The sequence below is a fragment of the Diplotaxodon limnothrissa genome, linkage group LG7, assembly GCF_057381915.1.
Source record: "Diplotaxodon limnothrissa isolate DT_005_m linkage group LG7, D_limnothrissa_male_GT1.1, whole genome shotgun sequence".
NCBI lineage: Eukaryota > Metazoa > Chordata > Actinopteri > Cichliformes > Cichlidae > Diplotaxodon > Diplotaxodon limnothrissa.
Genome location: NC_140602.1, coordinates 56,001,930 through 56,027,940, shown reverse-complemented (window position 1 = coordinate 56,027,940; position 26,011 = coordinate 56,001,930). Strand labels below are relative to the sequence as shown.

At 41.3% G+C, this 26,011-nt stretch overlaps 1 protein-coding gene across 4 annotated transcripts in view; it reads left to right on the top strand.

The window, feature by feature from the left end:
- Positions 1 to 13,958, top strand: part of tnca (tenascin Ca) — a 35,403-nt gene extending 21,445 nt beyond the window's left edge. For 2 of the 4 annotated variants that reach the window (XM_085359987.1, XM_085359986.1), the window contains 12 exons: positions 3,426 to 3,698; positions 3,956 to 4,078; positions 6,600 to 6,743; positions 6,849 to 6,968; positions 7,055 to 7,198; positions 8,417 to 8,547; positions 9,349 to 9,481; positions 9,871 to 10,022; positions 10,218 to 10,314; positions 10,402 to 10,563; positions 12,885 to 13,048; positions 13,245 to 13,958. In XM_085359987.1, the coding sequence (XP_085216113.1) occupies positions 3,426 to 3,698; positions 3,956 to 4,078; positions 6,600 to 6,743; positions 6,849 to 6,968; positions 7,055 to 7,198; positions 8,417 to 8,547; positions 9,349 to 9,481; positions 9,871 to 10,022; positions 10,218 to 10,314; positions 10,402 to 10,563; positions 12,885 to 13,048; positions 13,245 to 13,355 (1,754 nt within the window). In that variant the 3' untranslated portion in view covers positions 13,356 to 13,958. Of the gene's footprint in view, positions 1 to 2,053; positions 2,363 to 3,425; positions 3,699 to 3,955; positions 4,079 to 6,599; positions 6,744 to 6,848; positions 6,969 to 7,054; positions 7,199 to 8,416; positions 8,548 to 9,348; positions 9,482 to 9,870; positions 10,023 to 10,217; positions 10,315 to 10,401; positions 10,564 to 12,884; positions 13,049 to 13,244 lie in introns of all 4 variants that reach the window. The other 2 variants (XM_085359989.1, XM_085359988.1) reach the window with 2 other exon arrangements.
- Positions 13,959 to 26,011: the final 12,053 nt, after the last annotated feature.

Sequence of the window (26,011 nt, the reverse complement as noted above, 5' to 3'; positions counted from 1 at the left end):
AAAGAGCTAGACAGAATTTAGAAACCCAACTCTTAACCTTTTCCACCCTAACCGGAGAAGTTATAAACCATTTTTATGTGTTAATAATCATCCACCTGGCTTGTCCTCAGAATTTGAAGTTGATTTCTTTGACTTTTTATCTGATTTATAAAAAGTTCAGATAAAACAATTATTTCAGGCAAGTTTAACATCCATGTAGTTGTTCAAAATGACAGCCTCATATAGTTTTTTATTAGGTTTTAGTGGCTTCTCTCAAAGTGGAGCCCTCCCACGCGCCACGTTAATGTTAGAGAGGAAATATTATCTTACTAATTTAGAAGATCTTTGTTTGGCCTCAAAATAGTTCTTGTAAGAGTAGCTGACAAACAGTTAACTGGTCATTTGCAAAACAATGGTTTATTTCAAGAGTTTCATTCAGGATTTAGAGTGCATCATAGCACAGAAACAGAGCTACTAAAGGTTTTGAATGATCTTTTTATGGCCTTTGACAGTGGGCTCATCTCTGTGCTTGTCCTGTCAGACCTCAGTCCAGCAATATTTTAAAACATGTGCAGGTATTAAAGTTACAATGCTGCAGTGATTTAGCTCGTATCTCTCAAATAGACTCCAATTTATTCAACTAAATGGCTAGTCTTCTTCCCACAAAGACGTTATTCACAAAGGATTTTTTGCTGGGACCAATTACATTTACATACCTATTATTAGGAAACACTGCATACATTTTAATTTCTATGCAGATGACACCCAGGTTTATCTAAATATAAACTACAGACTTAAAGGTATGGATGACCTCTAATTTCCTACTTTTAAATTCAGATAAAAATGAGGTTATTGTAGTCATTCCTAAAACAGATATTTGCGTTAGATGACGTTACCTTGGCCTCCAGTAACACTGTGAGGCACCTTCAGCATGCACATTAAACAAATGTAGAGGACTACCTACATTCATTTTCACAATATTGCTAAATTCTGAATCATCCTGTCTCAGAGTGATAAAGCTAGTTCATGCATTTATTACTTCCAGGCTGGACTTTTGTAGTTCATTATAATCAGGTCACTCTAAAAGCTCCTTCAAAAACCTTCAGTTGACCACTGCAGTGAGAGTACCCATTAGGACGAGAAGGAGAGAGGATATTTCTCCCATAATAGCTTCTCTTTGTTGGCTGTCTGTTCAGAGCTGAATTTAAAATCCTTCCCGTCATGCGCAAAATAACAATAATGAATATTCAGGCCCTGACATATTTTAACCCTAACAGAGCATTTTGCTCTCAAAATTGTCCCCACAGTTTTCAAAAGTAAAATCGGAACCAGAGCCTTCAGCTATCAGACTTTACTATGGAACCAGCTCTCAGTTTGGATTCAGTATATAGACACTTACTCTACTTTTATTAGGCTTAAAACCTTATAGTTTGGGTCAGGTCAAGTTAAGGAAGCTTTGGCTACTGGGGGCTTTCAATTAAGCATTGAGGAATAGGGAATAACACCTCCCACAACCAACTGAAAACCAGTTAGGGAATTTGCATTTTTCTCTAAGACCCATGTAATTTGGGCTTCAACTTCCAACAGCACTGGAATACTTATTTTTTTCCTCAGCAACTATTGGTTGCCAGTAGAAGTCTCTAGGACTGTGTTACTGGGGCCTTAAGTGGCTGCTGGCTACAACCGTCTGTGTCAGCATATCTGCCAGTCAAAGTGAGCAACGTACGTGCAATTGTCATGAAGAAAACCAATACACAAAGACACCAAAATTGTATTTGTTTCGTGCTCTAACTCAGTCTTAAGTGGCCATTCAAGGAACTGCATTTTTTAGCACTTCTGTGTTTGCCACTTTAGATAGTGTGAGGACAAAGTACTAAATTATGATGCATGCTAGATTTGCCCTTAGTGTGTTTTGGCCTATAACTATTACCTTGTAAAAGAACTGTGTCTGTATTTGCTTTTGCAACCATTGCACACGTTATCCTCCTAATGAAGTCTCGTCCCCCTCCTGCCCTTCCCCCTCCCCCCACACACACTCCTTCCTCCCATTCAATTAAACCCACATTCCTCTCAGCTCCTTTGCCTAAAGTGGAAAACTTGACCATTTCCAACATAACCCCCTATGGCTTCCGTGTGTCGTGGGGGGTGAAGCATCAGCTACCGCAGGATAATCTAACCCCCTCTAGTGGTGGCTTCAGCCATTTCCACATAGTGGTGACAGACTCTGGCTGGCTGCTGAAGGCTCAGGAGTTCACTGTGCCAGGAAACCAAAGTCACCTGGACATCGGGGGCCTCATTACCGGCATAGGCTATGAGGTCCGACTGACAGGGGTGTCAGAGTCAGGGCTTCTCTCTCGGCCTCTGACTGCAGTGGCTGTGACAGGTACAACTCAGTGCACTGTAAGCCCTCCTGTCTTACTACAAAGTCCAGTGTCTGACTTTGTTGAAGCTACCATGGGTGTATACGTGTATAACTATTATAACCATTTCAGCTCTGCAGTTTCACTATCACAACCTGGTGCAGTTCTGTGATATTTACTAATCACTGATATTCATTTCACGCAACAAAAGACATTGTGTAACAAAATTAGCCTGAGGACGGATACATCTAACTCAGTGCCACGTTTTGATGGTGAGACTTCAGTTCAGTACTCTTACCTAACCCTAACTCAGATGACCTTTTTTTCCAGTATGACCTCACTTTTCCTTGGTTTTAAGCATCTCCTTGGTATGCAGCTGTGTCACCGAGAGGAAGAGGTGTTGAGCTCCCGTCTGTTTCTTCTTACCTCCAAAATATGAGCAAGCACATTTGTTTGTCTTCATATTTTAAAATGTGTTTTCCTTCGCATTTTTAATCGCTGATAGTCAGACAGATATCTATGGACAAAATCCAATTATTGCACCATGTTACTCCCTAGTGAGGCTGGTTTGTAGATCAGGTTCAAACTCCCTGGATGGATATGAACCACTCAATCGAAAATGACATTTTCATATGGAGGAAAACACGGATAAATCAGCAGATATTCTGAGCATGAAATGTCTGTTGATTTAGCTTCTAATCTCGTTTGTCACCTGCCATTACTTTTAAATGCACTGAATGCATCCAGGCTGGCCTTGAGGACGCATTTCAACAAGTGTATGCTGAAATCCTTCCGAAAGAATCCTTCTGTTGACTGACATCTACAAAAAGCATCTTGTCTTTTCATTCAAGCGTATGCCTCTGTAGTCCATGCGCTGTATTTTTTACTGATTAACACTAATGGATGCCTAAGCATGGCAGATTGGTGGCGGTGGACAAGAAGGCCCTCAGGCTGGAACCTAATCCTGTCTTGCCCGATTTCTGACCTCTTCCAAACTGATCCCTGTGGGTGTTTCTCAGAACGTGATGAATATTGCTGGGAAATCACCAGACGCGCTGCAACGTTAATGTTTCCCTGTTTAACCAGAGGCTGAGCCAGAAGTGGAGCATCTCTTTGTCTCAGACGTCACAGCTGACAGTTTCCGTCTGACGTGGACTGCCAATGAAGATCTGTTTGACCGATTTGTGATCAAAATAAGAGACAGCAAAAGGTTAGCCCATCCTCAAGAGCACAGCGTCCGTGGCGATGAACGAACCAAGGTCATAACCGGACTTATGGGTGGCTCCGAGTATGAAATCGAGCTTTACGGTGCCACACTGGATCGACGCTCCCAACCTATTACAGGGGTTGTTCAGACAGGTATACTGAAAAACTGTAGAGTGTGCAGTCTCATGTTAACTACCAAACTTTCTGAGTTTTCAGTGCGACATTCGACTTCAGAGAACTCAACCCAGTGTCCCACTAATCATCTTTATTCCTCTGGTTTCTTTGAAACTTCACGTCTGTCGAAAAACGTCCTTTTGGGAAAAACTGTGTTTTCACATACTTACTTACGATACTTACAGTTTTTACTTTGCTTTTTTGCTCTCTGCGCAAATCCATTTGCTTTTTGCTAGGCCTCAGCACTCCCAGAGGACTTCACTTCTCTGAAGTGACTGACTCTTCAGCCGTAGTTCACTGGTCCATGCCTCGCTCTCCGGTGGATAACTACCGCATCACCTATGTGCCATTTGAAGGAGGTAAGAGGTCAATCATTGTTTATACAAGTTACATTTAAGGTTGAATTTAATTAAACAGTTTTAATTTTAGCTTCGTTGTTGTGTCCGTGTTCATCAGATATACTGATGTTGACATGTCAGAAACATGCATGTGATAATATCAAAAATAATCCACTTATCAGTTCAGTTTCACTTTCTAATTTCAGAAACAGACTTTCAGTAACAGCGTTCACTTCTCTGTGCAGCTCTCACACAGTCAGAATGTGAAGAAGAGCGACTCTCTTCCAGGTAGCAAACCCGCTAAACTAGGCTCAGTGTAACGCTGCTAAGCACTGGAAACAGGCGGACCGCTGAGGACTTTATTTGCATGTCATTTGTTGTGTGCTCTTGTGTTTCCATACTGTTCGAACTACAGTAATGGCTGGCATTCTGTTAAAATACTGCTGTGCAATGCACATTGACTCACAGGTGTGATGAATTCTTAATTCTGTACAGATCAGTGACATTTATTAATGCTTATTTGGTCGAGGTTTTTTATTTATTTATTAATGCACCGTTCAAGATAATAGTGAATTAAAATCTTTTTGATGTTCTGTTGGTACTTCTGGTGCGTTACCATGCTAATGGCGTCACACTGGCAAACATTTGGTCCAGTAAACAATGAATTTTATACATTTAAATGTATAAAATATCAAAAAGTCTATAGATATCACTTTTCAATAAATCTGAAAAAATGTATCAACTCCTCTGACATCAGTGATACTGATGCTTTTCTAGTCTATGGAAAACTTAAATTTTCCATGATTTTTTAAATCCATGTCAGTGACATTCCCCATCGGGCTTAGGAGCAAAACTTCTAACATGCTAATCTAAGATTGCAAACATTGTAAATATCTTGAGGAAAATTCTTTTACTTTATTCAAGAGGATGGTTCTTTTGTTTGAAAACGTGTGCTTTCATTTTCATCTTTAGCTACTCAGTGATCTTCCCAGAACTGAAATGATCCCTCCCTGTATGCAGATTTGTTCTGCTCTTGCTCAAAGCTGCACGCCTGCACTCAAGTCACATGCCTATCATGTGCTGCTTGTACAGAGTTCCTGTGCTTCTGCTATAGCCCTTCATCCTGCCTTTCTTTCTGACAGCTGATTGGTTAGTGGGCTCACCAGATGAAATTAAGGCCTTTAACAGCATGTCCTTGGTTCAATCACTGGTCAACCTTTTACCATAGTTCAGTGACAGAGTCACATAGTTGTCGAGCTATTCTAAAAATGGTGCAATATGTTTATTGTCAATGCAAAATCTGTACAAGAGGGAGCTATATATCAAAGTTCAGAAAGAAAGGAAATATAAACCCTTTTCAAGGTAAAATACCTGCTCAGGCTAACCGGGAACGTCTCACTGTCAACATCATTTGATACTATTGGCACTGCACTACTTGGAGATTTTTCATCTTATAAAAATATTTTTTTAAGAAGACCAATTTCCAGCTCAATATTTTTTTATCCACTCTGCCAGAGTAGTTGTGCATGATTCAGTTCAATATAATAGTTATTTACTTGATGCAGCCCCTCAGTTCACCCAGTCTGTGAAAGAAGGTCCCTTCCCTTTAAGCCAACTTTCTTTCAGCAGGTGGGTAAGGTTACTGTTTAAACTGTCACAACCTGCTAATCGAGCCACTCGCTATGCAATCAGTGAGACTCAAGAGCAGACACACAGCGTTTTGTGCAGTCTGAAGTCTGAGCCTTTGACTCACAGGGATTACTTACAAATCTACTGACCACATTATTAGAAACTTTAGCCATATTTAATATCCATCAATGGAGCCCACTAATGAAATATGCAATAAATCCTCTTTAATGATTGTTGCTTTTATTAGATAATAACAGATAGAAAGGAAATACCAAACAAGGTATTATTAATAATAATATTAATCAATTTTATTTAAGAGCGCCTTTCAAGACACCCAAGGACACTTAACAACAGAATAAAACACATAGTGTAACAATGACAAAACGAAGAAAAAAGAAAAATATTTTGTATGCATGTATTTAGCTCTTGTGTCACGATTCATAGCACACAAAGATGATTTGTGAGTACATGAGCATGGATGAGAAGCTGAACACAGGAAATCTACGCACGCCTGATCTACAGAGTACAGACATGCAGTTTGGAGCAAGAGCAAATTTGTTTTTAGCTGCTAGTTTTGAGGAAGCTCACTTCATCATCATAAATCATAAAATATAGGACCATGCTCTTGAGTAATGAAAGTAATACACTATCATTAGCAATACGGCGCACTGTGATTGCAATCAGTTTGTCATTTTTTAGTTGACGTAAGCATTTATCTCAGCCTTACAAAGGCTTCTCTTGGCCTCAATCTCCAGTACTCAAACATTTATCACCACCCACCACAAAGTACGTGAAGAGCTTTAGTACATCTTGTTCAGTACAGTGGAAATACACCAATAGATAAAATCTGACACCTCTTGACAAGCTTGTCTTTGAATCAATAGTACATGTGTTTGTTCTCTCTCCCCCACAGGAAGCCAAATGACATTGACTGTAGATGGCAGCGTGTTCGAGGCTTTGCTTCCCAATATGATTCCCGGAAAGACGTACCAAGTAACCGTCAGTGCTCTGAAGGGTCTGGAGGAAAGTGACCCCAGCACAGACACTGTGACCACAGGTTGGCTTTTTTCTCTTATGCAGCCTTGACTCCGGCAATACTGGAGTCAGTTAAAAATGTACTGACCCCACACGTTTTCTCTGTGATCTTCCTCGTGCCCCGCAGGTTTGGACAGACCTCGTGGTCTTACTGTTATCAATGTCACGGACACTTCGGCCCTGTTGCTGTGGCAACCATCTGTCGCCACTGTTGATGGCTACATCATTACCTACAGTGCTGATTCTGGTGTGTCTCTGAGTTTAAACGAGCTTGCTTTCTGTTCATTTTAACTGACTTTGTATTGATTGCATAATTTAATTCCTGCCCTATAGTGTCCCCAACAGTGGAACACGTTTCTGGGAACATTGTGGAGTTTGAGATGAACTCCTTGGTTCCAGCAACCCACTACACCGTGGGAGTTCATGCTATGAAAGAAGCTCAGAGGAGTGCTTCTGCTGTTACCGAATTCACCACAGGTAAACACAGAAAGATGTCCAGATTGTATAAAAGTATTGCTTAATATAAAAGATGGGGAACACTCTATAATATGGCCTGTTACTAAAGATGTAATTCCCTGGAATTAAATGGAATTTCACTGTATTTTATTTGAAATTCTAATTTAATTATACAGTCCCGGTCAAAAGTTTAAGACCACTGGAAAAATGGCTGAAAATCCTATTTTGCATGGTTGGATCTTAACAAGGTTCCAAGAAGAACTTCAATATGCAACAACAAGAAATGGGAGTGAGACAAAACATGTTTTTGAGCATGCAATTTATTGACAACAACGCTTAAACTGAAGCAGGCTGCTTTACAGCTGATCAAAAGTTTAGGACCACATGCCTTTAAAAGGCCAAATCTGTGCAAAAATGTGGATTCATTGTCATTTTTTGGCAGGTAGTCACACTGTGATGACGTTCTCATGGCAAAGACAAAAAAACTTTCCTTTTTTGGACATAGTTGGGTTGTTAAACTGCATAACCAGGATCTCTCGCAGTGCGCCATCACTGCTGAGGTGGGACGCAGTAGGACAGTTATTTGGAATTTCTTAAATGATCCTGAGGATTATGGAACAAAAAAGTCAAGTGGAAGACCCAAAACAATTTCACCAGCACTGAGCCGGAGGATCCAATTGGCTGTCTGTCCATTACTGGTGCCGACTCCAGCCCCGAAACCATAATTTGTTCAATGTCATTTTCTGTAACTGTAGCAGTTCTTAACATTACTTACACATTACTTCAATTTCCACAAATTAAAATTATTTCTTTGTTTCTTGTTAAAGACTGACTTGTTACCACATTATTCTGGTGTACCTAGCTTTAAGAATTTGTATATATAATTACATTGTAATTTCAAACAAAATACAGCAAACTTCAATTTAATTACACCCATATTTCTGAGCCATATTATGAACAGTTTCCTGATGTGTTTATGGTCTCATTTGCTAATTTAAAGTCTTGTTTTTGTAATTTAGGGGCCTCATTAGAGTAAAAAAAAGATTAAAAGTAGCTTATTCTTCGAGGTGAATCTGCCTGTGATTGAAAAAATCCTGCCATAGAAACATCTGGTTTTCCCACGTCTCTGTCTATCTTTTATATGTAGTATATCAGCGTCAATATAACCTTAAGCAACATGCGCTGATTTCTTAACCACATCAGCTGTACCGAATGATTAATGTGATGCTGTATTTGCAGATGTGGACCCTCCTCGCGATCTGATAGCTATGAATATTCAAACTGACAGCGCCACTCTGAAGTGGAGACCACCTCATGCTGCTGTCACTGGATATATGCTCAGCTTCTCCTCTGCTGATGGAACAATCAGGGTACGTACATGCCCGTGTCATTTCATCGTTTGACAACAGATATGTTTTGCCGTGTTTCTCCAGTTTTTCTAACTGTCGTTGAAAGCGCAAGTTTCCGATCATTTAGTTATGCTGCAATAGGCCTGGGCTGCAGGGGGCTTCCCATAATGCTCTGAGAATTTCTCTTTTCACTCTCCATTTTGCATTTAGTTACTCTTCTCCACAGTGACTTTTTTGTCCTGTTTCCTTGCCTTGCCTGAGACAAAGTCTGCCAATGTCTTCCTGTTAAAAGGGGTTTTTTTTCTTATCGCTGTTGCAAGGCTCCTTTGCTGAGAAAACCTTTATTTGTGAAATTTAAAAAGTAAAATCTGGAGCTCTGATAGATTGTTAGGTCCTAATGTTCATTTTGCACAACATTTCAGAAAACAGAAAAAAAAACACAAACAATAAGAAATGATATCATGATGAGTTCTGGATGATTTCCAAGAGCTGCATGCCCTGAAACAGAAACAGACACAGTGCAGGATTCCTTCTCCTTTTTTTCACCATCTGTAGTTTATGAAATCCAGCTTATCAGTGTTCTTTGTTAAAATATTGCCTTACGCTTGCAATCTCGTCTTCTTTCTTTCAGTTTGAGGGAATAGTATAGAACAAGGAAATGACATCAACCCATCGTAATGCTCTTGGGTTCAATCCATTCCAATGTTCATGGTGTTGTCATGTTTTCTGAAATGTTTCTGTGTCCTGCACTTCGAGCCGCTATAGTAATCAGTTAAGAAATGCCATTGGTGTAAATAATGTGTGTGTCTTGCATGAATTCAGGAGGTGATGCTAAGCCCAACAGCATCATCTTACAGCATGTCGCAGCTCACTGGCTCCACGGAGTACAATGTGAGACTGCAGGCTGCCGCTGGAGCCCAGAGGAGTCGCCACGTGGCCACCGTCTTCACTACCCGTAAGCATTAAAACACACACAAACCTCTTCTTAATTAATGTGTACGTATAGCTGAAAATTGGGAGCACTGGACTTGTCGCTGCTTTCTCAGAAGTGAAGGGTTTGGCTGTTATGCAACAGTCCAGATGCACATTAGAAAGAGATCTTCTAATGTGCATTCCTTTCATTTGCACTGATATTGGAGCCAGATCACCTGTGCTTGTTTTTCTTTCTGTCTGAGCTCCAGATGGAATAACCTTTCTCCTTTGTTTGGCCCTCCCCCGTTCCGTAGTTCTCTCTCAGGATGCTATATACAGCCTCATGCTTTGTTTATTTAACAGGGACGAAAAATAAGTGAGCGCATCCTTCAGGGTCTCTAACGCGATGCCTTTTTAATATGTGCTTTTCAGTCGGACAGTTGTACAGACGCCCACGGGACTGTGCTCAGATATTACTGAACGGAGAGACAACCGCTGGTCTGTATACCATCTATATTGGAGGAGAGGAGAGCCAGCCCATCCAGGTTTACTGTGACATGACCACAGATGGCGGAGGATGGCTGGTGAGGAAATCAGCCTTCTGGAATCCAAATAAAGCCCGTTTCACACCATTATTCAAGCTGAATCCTGATGATTCTGCTTATGTGGCACCTGTTTTTCTGATGACAAATGATAGACAGCACCACAGTGGCCTTAGCCTAGCTTCTTATGATTGTCGTGAAGCTGTTTTGACACTCATGAGAGTCGGTACTCTTCAGGTTTTCCTCAGACGCCAGAATGGAAAGCTGGAATTCTTCAGGAACTGGAAGAACTACACGGCTGGCTTTGGTAACATGAACGATGAGTTCTGGCTGGGTAAGCTCGCTCATTCTGGAGCCGTATTTGCTTTCTTTCCCTCACTCACTGCCCTCCTGACTCACACATATTAAACTTGGGTTGTAGGTCTCTCCAACCTCCATAAAATCACATCTTCAGGCCATTATGAGCTGCGAGTGGACTTGAGGGACAACGGGGAGAACGCCTACGCGCAATATGACAAGTTCACAATTGCAGAGCCAAGGACACGCTATAAAATCTACATAGGAACATATAGTGGAACAGCAGGTTGGTATCACTTTAATGAAATAGCCTGACATGTTGGGGAGTACGAGTATTAACTTTGTACTTTAACGTTAGACAAGAGAAGGGTATTCACTCTTGTTTCCTTCCAGTAAGTGTAATAAAGGCTCAGTTCAGTTGAACCTCTCAGAATAAGCAGATTTTTTTTGTCTAGTTTATTTAATGAAGCCAAATTTTAGGTTTATACTGTCAATATTTTTTTGACTCACAGCCAATTAATTACAGAGTATTTGCTTGAAAGTTTACACTAATCCAGGTTGGAAAAAAACACTCACTCTGAGTGTCACAATATAAATTTTTCTTTTTGTTTAGCACTTTTGTTGGTTGCTCGATCTGTTCTGATGACACAGGAGAAATCCCTGAAAAGAGCATTTTGATCACCTTCAAAGGATTTAATAACCACGTGAAATAGCTGGCTCGTCAAAACAAATGGAAACTTCATAAAAGGTTTTATTGTTCGCAGCGCGTCTTCTGCTCGTAACTCCTCCTGTGTCAAAATAATGTTCCATTCTCGTCATATATTAACACTCGTGAATGTAGCTTTTGGCTGTGAAATGGAGAAACACCACTGGTGCTCACAAGTTCTTTGTAAAAGTTTGGCTGATAGTTTGATTCAAATATGAACACACAGAGGTCTGGATCACACCCACTGATCCGGATCAGTGAGTCTGAGCCAAGACACGAGGGCACTGCACTGAACACAACTGTCTCAGCAGCTATATCGCCCTCTTTAAAGTTTAATAAAGTGAATATAGGGACATAAAATCTTATGATCCTGAGACACTCAGTGATTCAGACGTAAGCACCACGAAAGATAAGATAAAACCAGATAAGATAAGAGGCTTTATTAGTCCCATTGTTGGGAAATTCAGATTGCTAGAGCAGCAGAACGAAGAGACCAGGAATAAATAGATGAAACAACAACGGAAGACAAATGTAAACTATACAAGGCAGAAGAAATATTATTTACATATATATATATGGATATGTAGATGTAGATGTGATACAGTGATACACTTGGCATTTCAGAAATATGTACAGTGTGTGGTGCATTTTCACGTGTACAGTCTGACAGCAGCTGGAAAGGAAGACCTCGGATATTTCTCCTTTGCACACCGTGGGTGCAGCAGCCTGTCACTGAAGGAGCTGCTCGGTGCTGTCAGGGTGACCTGCCTGGGGGTTGGAGGTGTTCTCTAGCAGGGATGACAGCTTAGCCATCATTCTGCTGTCACCCACCACCTCCGCTAGCATCCCAGAACAGAGCTGGCCTTCTTGATCAGCCAGTTCATTTTCTTCCTGTCTCCAGAGCAGATACTGCTGCCCTGCAGAGCAAACCATAAGTGAGGGTCGATGCAACCACAGAGTCATAGGAGGTCCTCAAGAGTTGCCCCTGCTCTCCAAAAGAACCGAGTCTCCATAGCAGATACAGCCTGTTCTGTCCTTTCCTGCAGATGGCCTTTGTATTGTTAATCCAGTCTAGTTAGGGTGTTAGGTACTTATATAAGTCGATGCGCTCAGCATCCATTACCTGGATGTTCACGGGTGTAAGTCGAGGATGTTTGTACCTGATCTGTAGGCGGTTCTCCTGGTACCCGTCAACAAAGTAATTTCTCTGTACTCCCTGTTATCAGACCAACAACTGCTGAGTCATCCAAGAAATTTTGCAGGAAGCAGTGATCAGAGCTGCAGGTGAAGTCTTGTGGTGTATAAGGAGAATAGAATAGAACTGTTCCCCGAGGGGCGCCTGCAGAAGACCCTATCAGACACACACTTCTGGATCCTTACATACTGATGGCACTATGGACTACCTTGCCAGGTAGTCCAGGATCCACGTGGTGTTGGTTGACACCTGTGTACTCCTGCTTGTCCCTCAGGATTGTGGGTACAATGGTATTGAATGCACTGGAGAAGAAGAAAAAAGACATAATCTGGAAATACTAGAAAATGTGACACTATTCCCGTTTTGATCACATTTTGTCTGCACAGTTTATTAAAAAACAACAACAAATAATTCAAAAGAATTTTTTGGGGAATTTTTTTTTTTTCAAAAGAAGTTTTCTGTCTTAAAACCTTGGGTTTATCTTTTGAAGTACAAACAAGCTCACAGCTGTTTCCTTAAAGACATATTTTAACCCTACATTTTAAATCGTGCAATTTCGACAGTGACGAATGTTCTCATTAAACTCTTGGTAATAAACTGAACGTATTTCCTAGAATGTCAAATTATTTCTAAGAAAAGTCACTTTGACAAATCCAGTTAAGCTCATCAGACTGCCTTAACTGAATAATACTCATTTGTCCACCAGGTGACTCCATGACCTACCACCAGGGTCGGCCCTTCTCCACTTACGACAATGATAACGATATCGCTGTGACCAACTGCGCCTTGTCCTACAAAGGCGCCTTTTGGTATAAAAACTGTCACCGTGTCAACCTCATGGGGAAATATGGCGACAAAAGTCACAGTAAGGTACGAACGCTTTCACACGCATCGCAGAAAATGAAGTGGTAAACCATAACACGAGCCATAAGCAGTTGAATTATCTAATGAGAAAATCAGATTTTTCCCAGTGAAACTTGCTCCCTGCTCACTGCTGGATGTGCAGTTTAGGAAAAGCTGATGATTTGTATTGTTTGGGGGGGGGTTGTTGTTGTTTTTTCCACAGGGGATCAACTGGTTCCACTGGAAGGGCCACGAACACTCGATCCAGTTTGCAGAGATGAAGATAAGGCCGGCCAACTTCAGAAATTTTGAGAGCAGAAAAAAGCGATCATAGACTCATCAAGCCCTCTCTCCTTCACACCTCATCTCCAGGCATCAGCATCTGTGCTCCCCCATCTTTAAGACACTCTCGAACACTCGAACACACGAACACACGAACACACGTACAGGCAGTCACACCACGCTGTGACTGAGTTTTCAATGTGGGGAAAGACCCTGGAGGATCATTAACTGGGGGTTTTTTGTTGTTTTTTGTGTAGTTCTCCCGTGTGTGATTGTATATTTTTGCATTCCCAAAGAGAGTAGATGCTAAGTTTGATTCACGAACGGACATATATGTGTTGTTGGGACCAAACACCTGTAGAAAAATTTAAGTAAATTAATTAAAAAAATTAAAAATGGATCTGAAACGATTCACTGAATCAGTAACATGTCAAAAGGCACATCCCCTGAAGTCATGCATCAGAGCGTTCGCCTCATCCATCTCAAACGGAAACACTGACCAGGTTAGATGCATCACATGAAAACTTTAAAGCTTAAAAACTTAAATATTGTCATATGTTTACTGTACAAATCCACTTATCCCATCCCCCAAGAAGCTATTGAACTCTTGCTTGAATTTTGATTTACTTATTTTGATAGGAAAACAAAAAGACCTGATGCTCTGTAACCTTCAATACAAATAAAAGAAGATGTTAGTTTGATACAAGCGTGTGGTGGCTCTTCTTATTAGTGACCAGCTGAACCACGTCCACCCCAGCAGATGGCGGTGTTTGCTCTGTGCAGTACTGCACAGGGGCGCCCTGTGTGTTGCTGCTAAGTGCAGCTGAAGGACTAATATTACCAGGCAGCTGATGGTAAGTGTTAAAGATTATTCACAGTGGCCGTGGGTCTTAAAACAGTAAAAAGCACCAAATTTTAAAGGTCTTAAATTGCATTTATTCTTAGGTAGAGTAGCTTGGAAAATAACAGCAACATTCATTTATCAGGTGTAGTAGCAATTACTGTTAAACACAGCTCAGAAGGTCTGATAAAAAGTGTTTCATTGTTAATAAAAAAAAAAGGGGGGGGGGGGGGTTTAAAGACATGACTGGGGTTTGGTCTTTCTTTGATTCAATGTGTTACTAAAAGATCTTAATTTTAGGTTATTACCAGTTTGATGCTATTATAAATCTTTTTTAAATCTTTGCAGAAGGGCGTTTTGCTTTCGGTGACTGCATCTGTTCAACATGCCAAAGTTTAAAATGTGGTTTATCTTTTCTCTTTTGCAATTCAAGGCCTTTGGATCCCCCCCCCCCCAGCTCCAAGCCACACAAGGTTTGCAAAGTCAATACCTTTTCTGCAGTTGTCATCAAATCCAAATTTGATCGCCTCTTAAAAAAAGAAAAAGAAAAAAAAAAGACTTTGGAGTTGAAAGATTTGACTTTAATGAGAAAATCCAGTTAAAGATAATTGAGCCACATGCTCTACTTCCTGTCAAGGCTAGATATCTTTTTTCAACATTAGCACGTGGCCGAACGATCCGACCCTTCCTCGCAATCTGCAGCCACTTCTATGTCCTCTCTGCACCCTCTGGCACAGTTTGTTTGTTTTGCAGTCCAATTGAATGGGGACATTTTGGCCTCTTGCATCTGATCCTACAAGGGAATGATCGAAGAAACAGCTTCTGAGTATTGGTGTCCATGTCAGCCTTTGTGTGTGCTCACTGAAGACTGACGCTTTCATTGTTGGAAGTTTAGGATGTTGGAACTATATGTTTGAATATTACAATTAAGCATGCAAACCCCAGGACACGAGATGTCGGCTGGCACAGAGCTGGGAGTTTTCCATATTAAGTTCAAGATTTAGAAATAACTTCTGACTTGGATTTCTACTAATGCATGCTGCTAATATCTCATTTCATCCTGAGGTGTTTCTAAATAAGGGCTCCACAAGTTGGACGTCCTTGTAATCTATCTCCAGACAGACTAAAGTGCTCAAGTAAAACCTTTCCAGGGATCCTAGTCTTCACTCTTTAGGAACTTGTGTTTGTCAATAACAGGCTAACATTTCCCATGGCAGAAGGGCTGATTGCAGACACAATAATGCAGATATTTTCTCAGATAGTTTAAGTGTTTACATCTCTGCCTGAAATCTGTCAGATTTTATAGAAAGCTATCCCAGAACAGGTTTAGCTTTCTACTGATGTTCTGAGTTCTTCAGGCTCTGACGAAGGAGATGGCAGGAAGTCCGCCACTTTGTTCCAGACTGAGATACTTGAGACAGTCAGAAGATGGATTGGTGTGAAATTTGTGGTCCCAGGAAAATAAAATAAAAAACATTATTCAGAATCAGAATACTTTAATAATCCTTAAGGAAATTATGTGGGTTACAGTTGCTCCAAGACAATAAGGTAATAAGACTGAACTAATTAAATAATACAGGGTGGGCCATTTATATGGATACACCGTAATAAAATGGGAATGGTTGGTGATATTAAAGTCCTGTTTGTGGCACATTAGTATATGTGAGGGGGCAAACTACTCAAGATGGGTGGTGACCATTTAGAAGTCGGCCATCTTGGATACAACTTTTGTTTTTTCAATAGGAAGAGGGCCATGTGACACATCAAACTTATTGGTAATGTCACAAGAAAAACAATGGTGTGCTTGGTTTCAATGTAACTTTATTCTTTCATGAGTTATTTACAAGTTTCTGACCACTTATAAAATGTGTTCAATGCTGCCCATTGTGTTGGATTGTCAATGCAACCCTCTTCTCCCACTCTTCACACACTGGTAGCAACACCGCAGGAGAAATGCCAGCACAGGCATCCAGTATCCATAGTTCACTTTACTCAAATAGCACCTGCAGTCCCAGTCACCAGATTTCAATCCAAAAGACCCAGCATCTTTGGGAAATGCAGTCAACAAGTCTGCAACAACTGCATGATACTATCGTGGCAATATGGACCATGCTCTCTAAATAATAATAATGGATTGGATTTATATAGCGCTTTTCAAGGCACCCAAAGCGCTTTACAATGCCACTATTCATTCACTCTCGCATTCATACACTGGTGGAGGCAAGCTACGGTTGTAGCCACAGCTGCCCTGGGGCAGACTGACAGAAGCGAGGCTGCCATTTCGCGCCATCGGCCCCTCTGGCCAGCACCAGTAGGCAAGTAGGGTAAAGTGTCTTGCCCAAGGACACAACGACCAGGACAGAGAGCCCAGGGATCGAACCGGCGACCTTCCGGTTACAGATACGCTTCCCAACCCCCTGAGCCACGGTCGCCCGAAAGAACGTTTCACTTTATTGAGTCTATGCCATGAAGAATTAAAGCAGATCTAAGAGCAAAATGGGGGCTCAACCCACTATATCCATAGTACTTCATGCCAATAAGAGTATTTCTAGGAAAGCTTTTGTTACCTGTAAGGGTCTCTTTAGCTTCCAGCATATCAGTATCAGAATGCGGCCTGGTTCCTCCACTGAGGATTTCATCTGAGGCCTCTTTTTCTTGTTTGTCTAAAGAAGTCTAAGGACACTAATGTACACTTAGGAGTGTGCATTACAACAAATTCATCCCTTGATCAGACAATAGTATGACCAAGTCAGTCTTTCTAATTGTACTGGGTGTAAGAGTTTGGAAGGTAACCTTTCCTAACCCTTGTTTGGAAGTGTTGCCTGCAGAAACCTTCATCTTCTTAAAAAGAACAGGTCAGCATGTCTTAGCTTTGCAAAGTTGCATCTGTGCAAACCACAAGATAACTGTAACTATGTGAAAACCAACACTGCTGAGCATTGTTGGTGAAAACCAACAATGCTCAGCAGTGGCAATGGTTGGTGAAAACCAAACACAGCATATCAGCACAAACACATCATACGGGTGACGATCTTGGCACCTTGCATTCATTTAGTTAAGCATGAACTCCTCTGTATACCAAAATATTCTACAGTCAAATGTATGAGAGCTAAAGTCTGGCTCAAATTGAGTCATGCAACAGGACAACAATTCCCAGCACAGCAGGACAACTACAAAAGAATGGCTGAAAAAGAAAAGAAACCCGATATTGCAACAGGCCAGTTAGAGTTCACACCTCAACCTGATTGAAATGCTGCCGTGTAACTTTAAGAGAGCTGTTCTCAAACCTCTGAAATGAAGCAACGCTGCAAACAAAAGCATGCCAAAATTCCACAAAGTGACAAGACTGATAAAGTGAGAAAATGAACTAATGATAAATTCAAGTTATTGCTGCTAAATGGTGGGGCATTTTTCACAGGACTGCACAGATTCCTGTAAAAACTTTCTTTTTCACATGACTCCACATCCCACAGGGTAATGCATACACCCCTTCAACAGAGACTTGCCTCAGTACATGTGAACCAAAATTAGCCAAGAGTTCTCAGAACTGTCATGCAGTTGTAGCACATTGTGATACTCTCAGTATTTGAACAGTGTTATATCACTGTTTGTTCAAAGAGCTGTCTCAGATTTACACAGCCAGCTCTCTCCTGCTGATGCAATGACCTAAAAAATAACTGGTTTCTATTCAGTAAACAAAAATGAGCACATGATGTTCTGTTTTATGTAATGTTGACTGTATAATTTGATTCTATTTTCATAGTGTGCCCTATGTGAAATATTTTCTGCAAGCAACATGAAGACAGAGCTTTTACTTCATGAGGTCAAATGGGAGCCAAAATTAAAAAAAAAAAAAAAAGGATTTCTGCATGTGCCAACTGAGCAAAGGTTACTGTGTTGCCTAAGAAAATCTGTTTGCATTAATCACGCCATGCGGCCTCACTGAATCACTCTGGACTGTCATAAATCAAGTTTTTCAAGGAAACTTTTCCCCAAGAGTGTGTGCTATATTTGAATTGGCTCTGCTTTCAGTGCCGAGTCCCTGGCACTGTGCGAACATGTATCTAAATCATCGGCCACAGTCCTTTCAGTGCTCAACGCACTACTTTCCACTCCTTCTCTGGGCATATGTAATTGCAAAATAGGTAATTTTATGCTCTGTCTGATTCTTCTACATGCTGATGGAACTCCTAAAGCTAAAGATGATGGTGGCACAGCACTAAAAATAAGAAAGCGCATACACAGGAAGTTTGACCTAAAGCTCATTGTAGAGCAAATGGACATGATAGACTGCACCTGGAGGTGTCCACAAACAAATTTTACACAGAAGACAATTCACACATTCCTGCACACTACAGGGCAAACATTACTGGACAGTGATTAATGCCGTGTTGCTGAATTCAAGCAGCACGACACAGCAACACTGCAGAGCCTTTAGACTATTGTCTCAATAATGGTAGTGTGCTGGTTTGTTACTGACCTAATTTAAAAGGTTTGTGAAATGTGTTTTGACAGTTTTATGAGTTATACTATTTACCTGAAATGCAAGAGTGCTAACATTGATCAATAAACTTCAAACCTAACAGAAATTTTAGCTTATCAAATGATGATAAATAACAAGGAAATGCACAGATCGGGTAAAAAGTAATGCATCTGTCCTTAAAAGGTTTTCAAATTAGGTAAGTGCAACTTGAGATGAACAACAACATAAAAACGAAGCCAAAAGGCAGACGCAGTGTGTGAAAAGCTCAGTACACCCCATGACTCGGTAGCTTGTAGAAGCACATTTAACAGCAAAAACTTTACAAGTCTCCTACACTGTTGTGAAGGAAGTTTGGCCTCCTCTTATTTACAACATTGCTTCAGTTCATTGAGGTTTGTGGACATTCATTGATAGCTCTGTTAAGGTCATGCCGTTTCAATCAGGTGGAGGTCTGGACTTTGACTGGACCATTGCAACATCTTGCTTCTTTTCTTTTAGCCATTCTGTTGTAGATTTGCTGCTGTGCTGTCTTGTTGCAACACACTATTTCAGCCGAGCCTCAGCAGTCTAGAATACTCTAGAATACTTTGGGATTGATTTGGTTCATGGTCGACTCAGTGACTGCAAGATGTCCAATTCATCACTGCATTTTGGTCTTGCCTGTCCAAAGAACATTGTTCCAGAACGCCGATTACAATTTGTTCAGATGCAAACCTGCTGACGTGTTCTTTTTAGAGAGAAGAGTCTTTCACCAACTCTTTCAAACAAGTGTTTTAGTCTTTTTTCTGCTTGTACTGTCATGACGTTTAACATTTAACACACTAACTGAGGCATGTGGAAAACGAGCCGTCGCTCTTGGGGTTTTTAATGCTGAATCACACTACTTATTAATCTGTGGCTCTCTTCCACAGCATGTCTTTATCCTGTCTTCCTTCTCTCACCCCAACCGGTCGCAGCAGATGGCCCCGCCCCTCCCTGAGCCTGGTTCTGCCGGAGGTTTTTCCTTCCCACTGTCGCCAAAGTGCTTGCTCATAGGGGTTCATATGATTGTTGGGTTTTTCTCTGTATGTAGTATTGTAGGGTCTACCTTATAATATAAGGTGCCTTGAGACAACTGTTGTTGTGATTTATATAAATAAAATTGAATTGAACTGAATTGAATTGAGTCTTTTGAAACCTACTGCCTTTTAGCATGAGCGAATTTCAATTCAGTTCAATTTATTTTTTTATTTTTTTATTTTTTTTAATTCCTCCATAAAGCTAGGACATCTTACTATTCATCACTGATTGATAAAAAGAAACAAAGCCCAGGTTTTTTTTCTGCACTGTCGTCAGGCTGACAAAGAGTGAGAGCTCTGTTGAGCTGCATATCCCTTTAAACTTAACCAGCAATGCATTCATCTATAATACAATATATCTGTCTGCCAGAAAGGCAAATGCCAGATACTGTTATTACTATAATTATTATTATTATTAATAGCAGTAGTGGTAGTGGTATTATTATTGTTATTGTTCTTTCAATATCATTCCATGGAACATGGAACAAATCCATCTAAGTCTCATTCATTAAAGTGCTTTGAGAATAATGGTGCGAATTGAGATGAATTAATTCACAGCTATTTATGTGCAGGATAATCCAAGCAATACATAACATTGTGGAAAAATAATGACATTATAGTCATTAATCATTCTGACTATGCCCTGATGTCTGTTGGCACAACAGCGCACACAACCATCTGATGCGTTACTCAAATTAGAATGTAGAAAATAAGACAGAGCTTAATACGCCGTGGCTGGCTGAATGACCTCCGATGTACATGAGATCATGCTTCGGGGGGGTTTCTGCCTATCAACGTGGAGCATGATCTGCTCGAATGGATCCCTGTTTCACAGATTAACAACAGAGCCTGTTTAGTTAATCACTGTGGATTTGATCAAATTTATAGATTTGATGCTATTGTCCATTTTACATAAGCAGAGTAATTACATGAAAGCCTCGAGGCCAGATGTCTGACCTCTGATTAAAAGCCAAGAAATCAGAGCTGACAGTTACATTAAACTGAATTATTTGGCTGCACGGTTGCAGTTTTAGTCTCTTCCGTCCTGTAGACAGTGGCTTTCATTTCCTTCTTGCTCCAAATTAAGGGATCTGTTAATCCTTATGTTAGTATGGATGCTAGTGCAAAGTCATCCCTCCTTCATTTTACAATGAGAGCATTAAAGACGAAACACATTTCATTAGATTGCTCCAGATGTATGTCAACTTGGACCTGAGCCTAAGAGGATTTTAGCCGTGCATATTGAACCGCACATATAAGCTACTCAAGTGGTTTCAATGCAGTCCCATATAGTGCTGCTTTACCTCATCAAGTTGCCATCTGGACTTTTAGGCAACAAATGCACTGGTGAAATATAAAGTATGTGTCATGTATGCACACAGAATTTTAATAGAAGCTATAAACCTGATTTAAAAGGCCAAAGAGATGTTTTACTTTGCTGTACTTACATATAATGGTGGCATATACATATAAGTGAAATGTTTATATCATGCTACCAACCTGTTATATGGCTAACACAGAGACAGACAGCCATTCACACTCACATTCTATGGCCAAATTAGATCCACCAGTTAACCAAATCTGGTGGCACTGGGATTTGGGGAGGATTCTGGACGACTGCGAGAACCCACTGAAACCCAAGGCAAGGATGCAAACTTTTTAAAAGTGATTTGAATCCTGGACCTGCTTGCTGCGTGGATTTTTTTTTTAGACCAAGGGTCTAAAGGTGCTGTAACATGAGGCATGTAGAATATGAGAAAAATTATGTTTGTGTTTTTGCACCTTAAACACAACCTCGAAGGCGTCAAAAAATGTAATAAGCATAAAAACAAACCTGATTGTTTCCATCCTTACAAAGAGATAGATGAAAGTAATTAATTGCTGCTTTTATCTATAGTGTTGCTGAATACTACAGCCAGTTAGTATGCACTTTACATACACAGAGGCTGAAAGCAGGGGTATCACTCTAGAACATGTTTGTGCAAAGTTAACAAAATGTACTTACTGATGTATGTGAGCTGCATCGTAATACATAAACCATCCATCCATTCTCTCCCACTTATCCTTTTCAACATCACGGGTGGGCTGGAGCCTATCCCAGCTGTCTTAGGGCAAGAGGCAAGGTGCCCTGGACAGGTCGCCAGTCTGTCACAGGGCTAACAGATAGACACAGACAACTATTCACACTCACATTCACACCTACGGGCAATTTAGGGTTACCAATTAACCTATCCCCACTAAATGCATGCTTTTGGACTGGGGGAGGAAACCATAGTACCCAGAGAGCACAGGGAGAATATGCAAACTCCTTATGTTCCACCTGATGGTGGATTTGAACTCAGGACCTTCTTGCTGTGAGGCAACAGTGCTAACCACTACATAAACCTAAATATTGGCTTTTTTGTTGTTTTTTTAATATATAAACCTAAAACTGGAATAATAGTTGGTTGCAAAGACTGTAAAAGATGATTTTTTACTTACTGATTTGTGGACAGCTTTATGGCTGCCATCACCACCTTACTTGTTTTATGCCTGAAGTTTCTATATTTGATGAGAAGGTGGACCGCTCACTAATTAGTTATTGTCAGATAATTGCATTGAAAATGCTCCAAAGTTACAAAACCATAAATATTTTGAGAGGTCCAGCCTAGGAGACTGCGAGGGGTTACCACAGTAAATTTTAAATTCCCCCCCAAAATTAAACAGATAAGTTAGATGGTTGTTATGAAGATGGAAACATGTTATGAAGAACCAGGGTGTAAATCTAACATATTTTCTCCATACAGGATACTTTACAGGGTACTTTAACATGATCAAAAAACAATAAATAAATAAAATAAATGAAAACCAATTTATTTTACTGCTCGACAGTCCAGTGAAAGGTCAAATTCTATACTAACCAGCTAAACTAGTAGCACCCAACGGAAGTCCTGCCCTAAAATAAGAGGGCAGGACATAATGTCAACCACAGCTAAACGTATAAATGTGAACAACTTAATGCATGATAAAAAATACATTGAAAGAAGTCGATCCTCTACATTATTTTGTACCTTATAATAAATCTCCTGCTTGTGCGATTGTGTACCAGTGTACGGTCCTAAATCCACGCCTTGACTTTGTTTCATTTATACTTTTCAAATCATCTCTGAAAATCCCGGGATGATATTTGCTTTACCTGCTCGTATTCCCCTCCGTCGCGCTCATTTGATGAAGGTTTTAACTCTGCAGCTCTGACTGCAGTGACATAACATCCCGGCTAAGAACGGGAGCGCACAGAGCTCGGTGATGGGGATTACGGCTCATTCTTTAGAGCGCTCGGTTTATTTTAGGGTCTGACTGGATAAAACAGGATTAGCATCACAATGAATCTACAAGCATTCAAACTCAGAGGCCGGCTCCTTCGTGGCCTTTGACATTTGAAATGCTTGTAAATCCCCATCTGTGTTGTGATAGTTAAACATAGATTTGATCAGCTGTCATTCCAGCGAGGAGCCCATTTTTGATAAGTGCTCGTCTTTTTTAGAGTCGCAGCAGTGCTGACAGCTTTTTATTTGCCAGCATATTTTCTCCATGACAAAGCTTTAATGCAAAGCAGCTACTGGTCCATGCAGTCGTTTTTATATGTATTGTTCTGGGTGGTGATGACCTTTTACCTCTGAAGTCTGCAGCCACACTGGCGGCTCTCTAAGTAGTTGAATAGTTTATTATAGCCGTTTCCGACATCTATGCCAAAGTCAGAAGTCGGAAGAATAATGCTACGATGAATCTTCTGGGTAATGTGAACTTTAAATAGCATAGGTCTTGGGATGCATCACTGCATATTTTGATCTGCTAGGAGCAGAGATCATAGTAGTTAGTAAGATTCACCCTCTGGGAATCATGAATGTTTGTACACCGTTCCATGTTAATCCATCCGGTATTTGCTAAACCGATTGAAAGATTTGCAATCTGTAATTACTGATGTGCATGTGATAGAGCCGCCATATATGTCATGTTTAACACTGGAGAGCGTTTGCTTTGTAAAAGTAGACATGGCAAACTAATACTTGTTAATGTGACTCGTAATAATAAACTGAACGTGATAAATCTTGAGGAAAAAAAGGGAAGCGTTATTGTTGGCAGAGAAGCTTTCTATCTTTCAGCATCTGCTCCTATTTTCACATATTCTTGCTCCCAAGCTACAGGAAACACTGTCTCTCTAATGCTGGCCTCAGAGGAGCAGTTCTCATTCCACCCCAGGTCAGATTATCAGCAAGGTTACAACACAATTTCTATCACCTTGCTCTCATTAAAGAAATGCATCATTCTGTTTGCTTTTGCCAAGAGTGAGGACTGTTGCACTCAAAGACATGAAGCTCTTCAAACAAAGATGGAGTGCAGGTGAGACAATTGGTTATTACCTAACATGTACTGCATGCAAGCCCTCGAGTCATTTGCAATTTGTTTCAGTATACTACCTGTAACAACTCACTTCACCCTGCTTTCCTTTTGGCCTGTTTATGTGGCAGGTCTCATCTGCAGGTATTAGAGAGGTGGGGTGGTTTGTTTCCCATCAGTGACATTGCAATCCCTTGGCCCAGTGTGCTAGTGCGCTATAAAAGTTATTTATCTCAGGGTCTTCTCCCCAAGATACCGCTTGGATTTTGGCTTCCGTACTAAACAATATTTTTTTGTGCCATTTCTTCATCCATCCAGTGGTGTAAAGCCATCCAGTGGGATGGCTTTACACCACTGAAATTAAGTTCTTTCCCTGTGTGCATCTCCCTTTTTGTCATGGCCCTGCAGCTCTGTCTGTGAAGACTGGGGGCTCATCCATCTAAATTTGATTAGTTTGTGACCGTTTTGTTATGGCGTTGTTGGCAGGATTCAATTCTGTTTGCTGCATCCTTTTTCTTTTTTTTTTGCCTGTCCCGTTTGGCTCTTTTGCCATCAGAATTGTTGTCTAAAGGCAAAGAAAGATGCCCAACGGATTTACTTTACCAAATTGACCATCCCAGCCTTGCCGTAATGGTCCATTTGATTCACCTTTTATTGTTTATTTTATTTTCACTTACTGAATACGGGACAGACTTGACTGGGGGAAAGAAGGGGAGAAAGAAAGAGGAAAAGAGAAACAGCTGAGAAGAGGGACGGGGGAGAAGGGCAAAAAACAAAAACCAACAGAATGAGCAGAAAAAAAAAAGAAATAAAAAATGCATATATCAATCACCTGGATCACCTGCTGAGAAAGAAAAAAGAAAACAAGCAGAAGAGAACAAGAGTAATAGAATAAACAACATCACAATGATATATGGGAATATGACAGTAAATACTAAATATTAAACATTATTGTGCAGCACATAAGATCAACAGAACACAGTGTGCTTTGAGGTAGGAGCCAAAAAGGGTGTAGTTTGTGGGTGTGATCACCCGTGTGTACACCTGTGAGCATGGACGCGCTTGTTTTTTTAAAAGGTTCCTTCATGTAATGATCTGCTAGAGGGTGTGGGGGGGCCACAGCCCCGTCCTCCAGGGCATGAAGCAGGTATGGAGGAGATCAAAACTCCAGACATCCAGAGGCCCCCAGAACACAAGAGACCAAGGAAGACCAACAGAGGGGCAGCCGCGCCACTGTCCCAGAAAGAGCTGAGGAGAGTTCCAGATGAGGGCTCACTCAGCAGCCGCGGAGCAGAAGCCAGGGGGAATTGCAGTGACGCGCCCGTGAGCTCCGCCGGCAGCCAGCCGTGCCTGAGTGACCGAGCCCCAGGCCGAGAGGCCGGGGGCACCCCACCTCCGAAGTGGCCCGAGCGAGCCCCAGGCTCCAGGCCCCGATAAGCGGCCGCTAAGGAGTGAGCGGCCGCTTATCGGCATATAGACATCCTGACATATAGACACAGAAATACAGGCACACACAGATACAAACATCCATTCCCACCCTCATGCTCTCATATGCACTTACTCCACACTCAACCAACGTGGAGACAGACATAAAGAGACGCTGTACACACGATCACACTCCCCAAGCGTACTCTACAAACCGGGTCTAGGTACCCTTGCCCCTGGAGGGGGGAACTGCACCCAGACCCAGGTGGTGTTACCCTTTTCCCTGCGGTGGGGGGAGGCAGACCGCCCCGACTCCGCAGCAGCAGGGAGGCCCCACACTCCAGACCGCAGTCGGACGGCCAACTCCTCCTCCTAGCCCCCCCGCTCCAGCAGGTCGCAGAGAATGGGGGTGAGAGAAGACTCCAAACCTCCCTCCACCCGCTCATTGTAGTGTTGATGCATGTGTGTTCTAAGGTGCCTTTAAAACCCAGGAGGGCATGGAGCTACCTGCCAGAGAGCAGCAG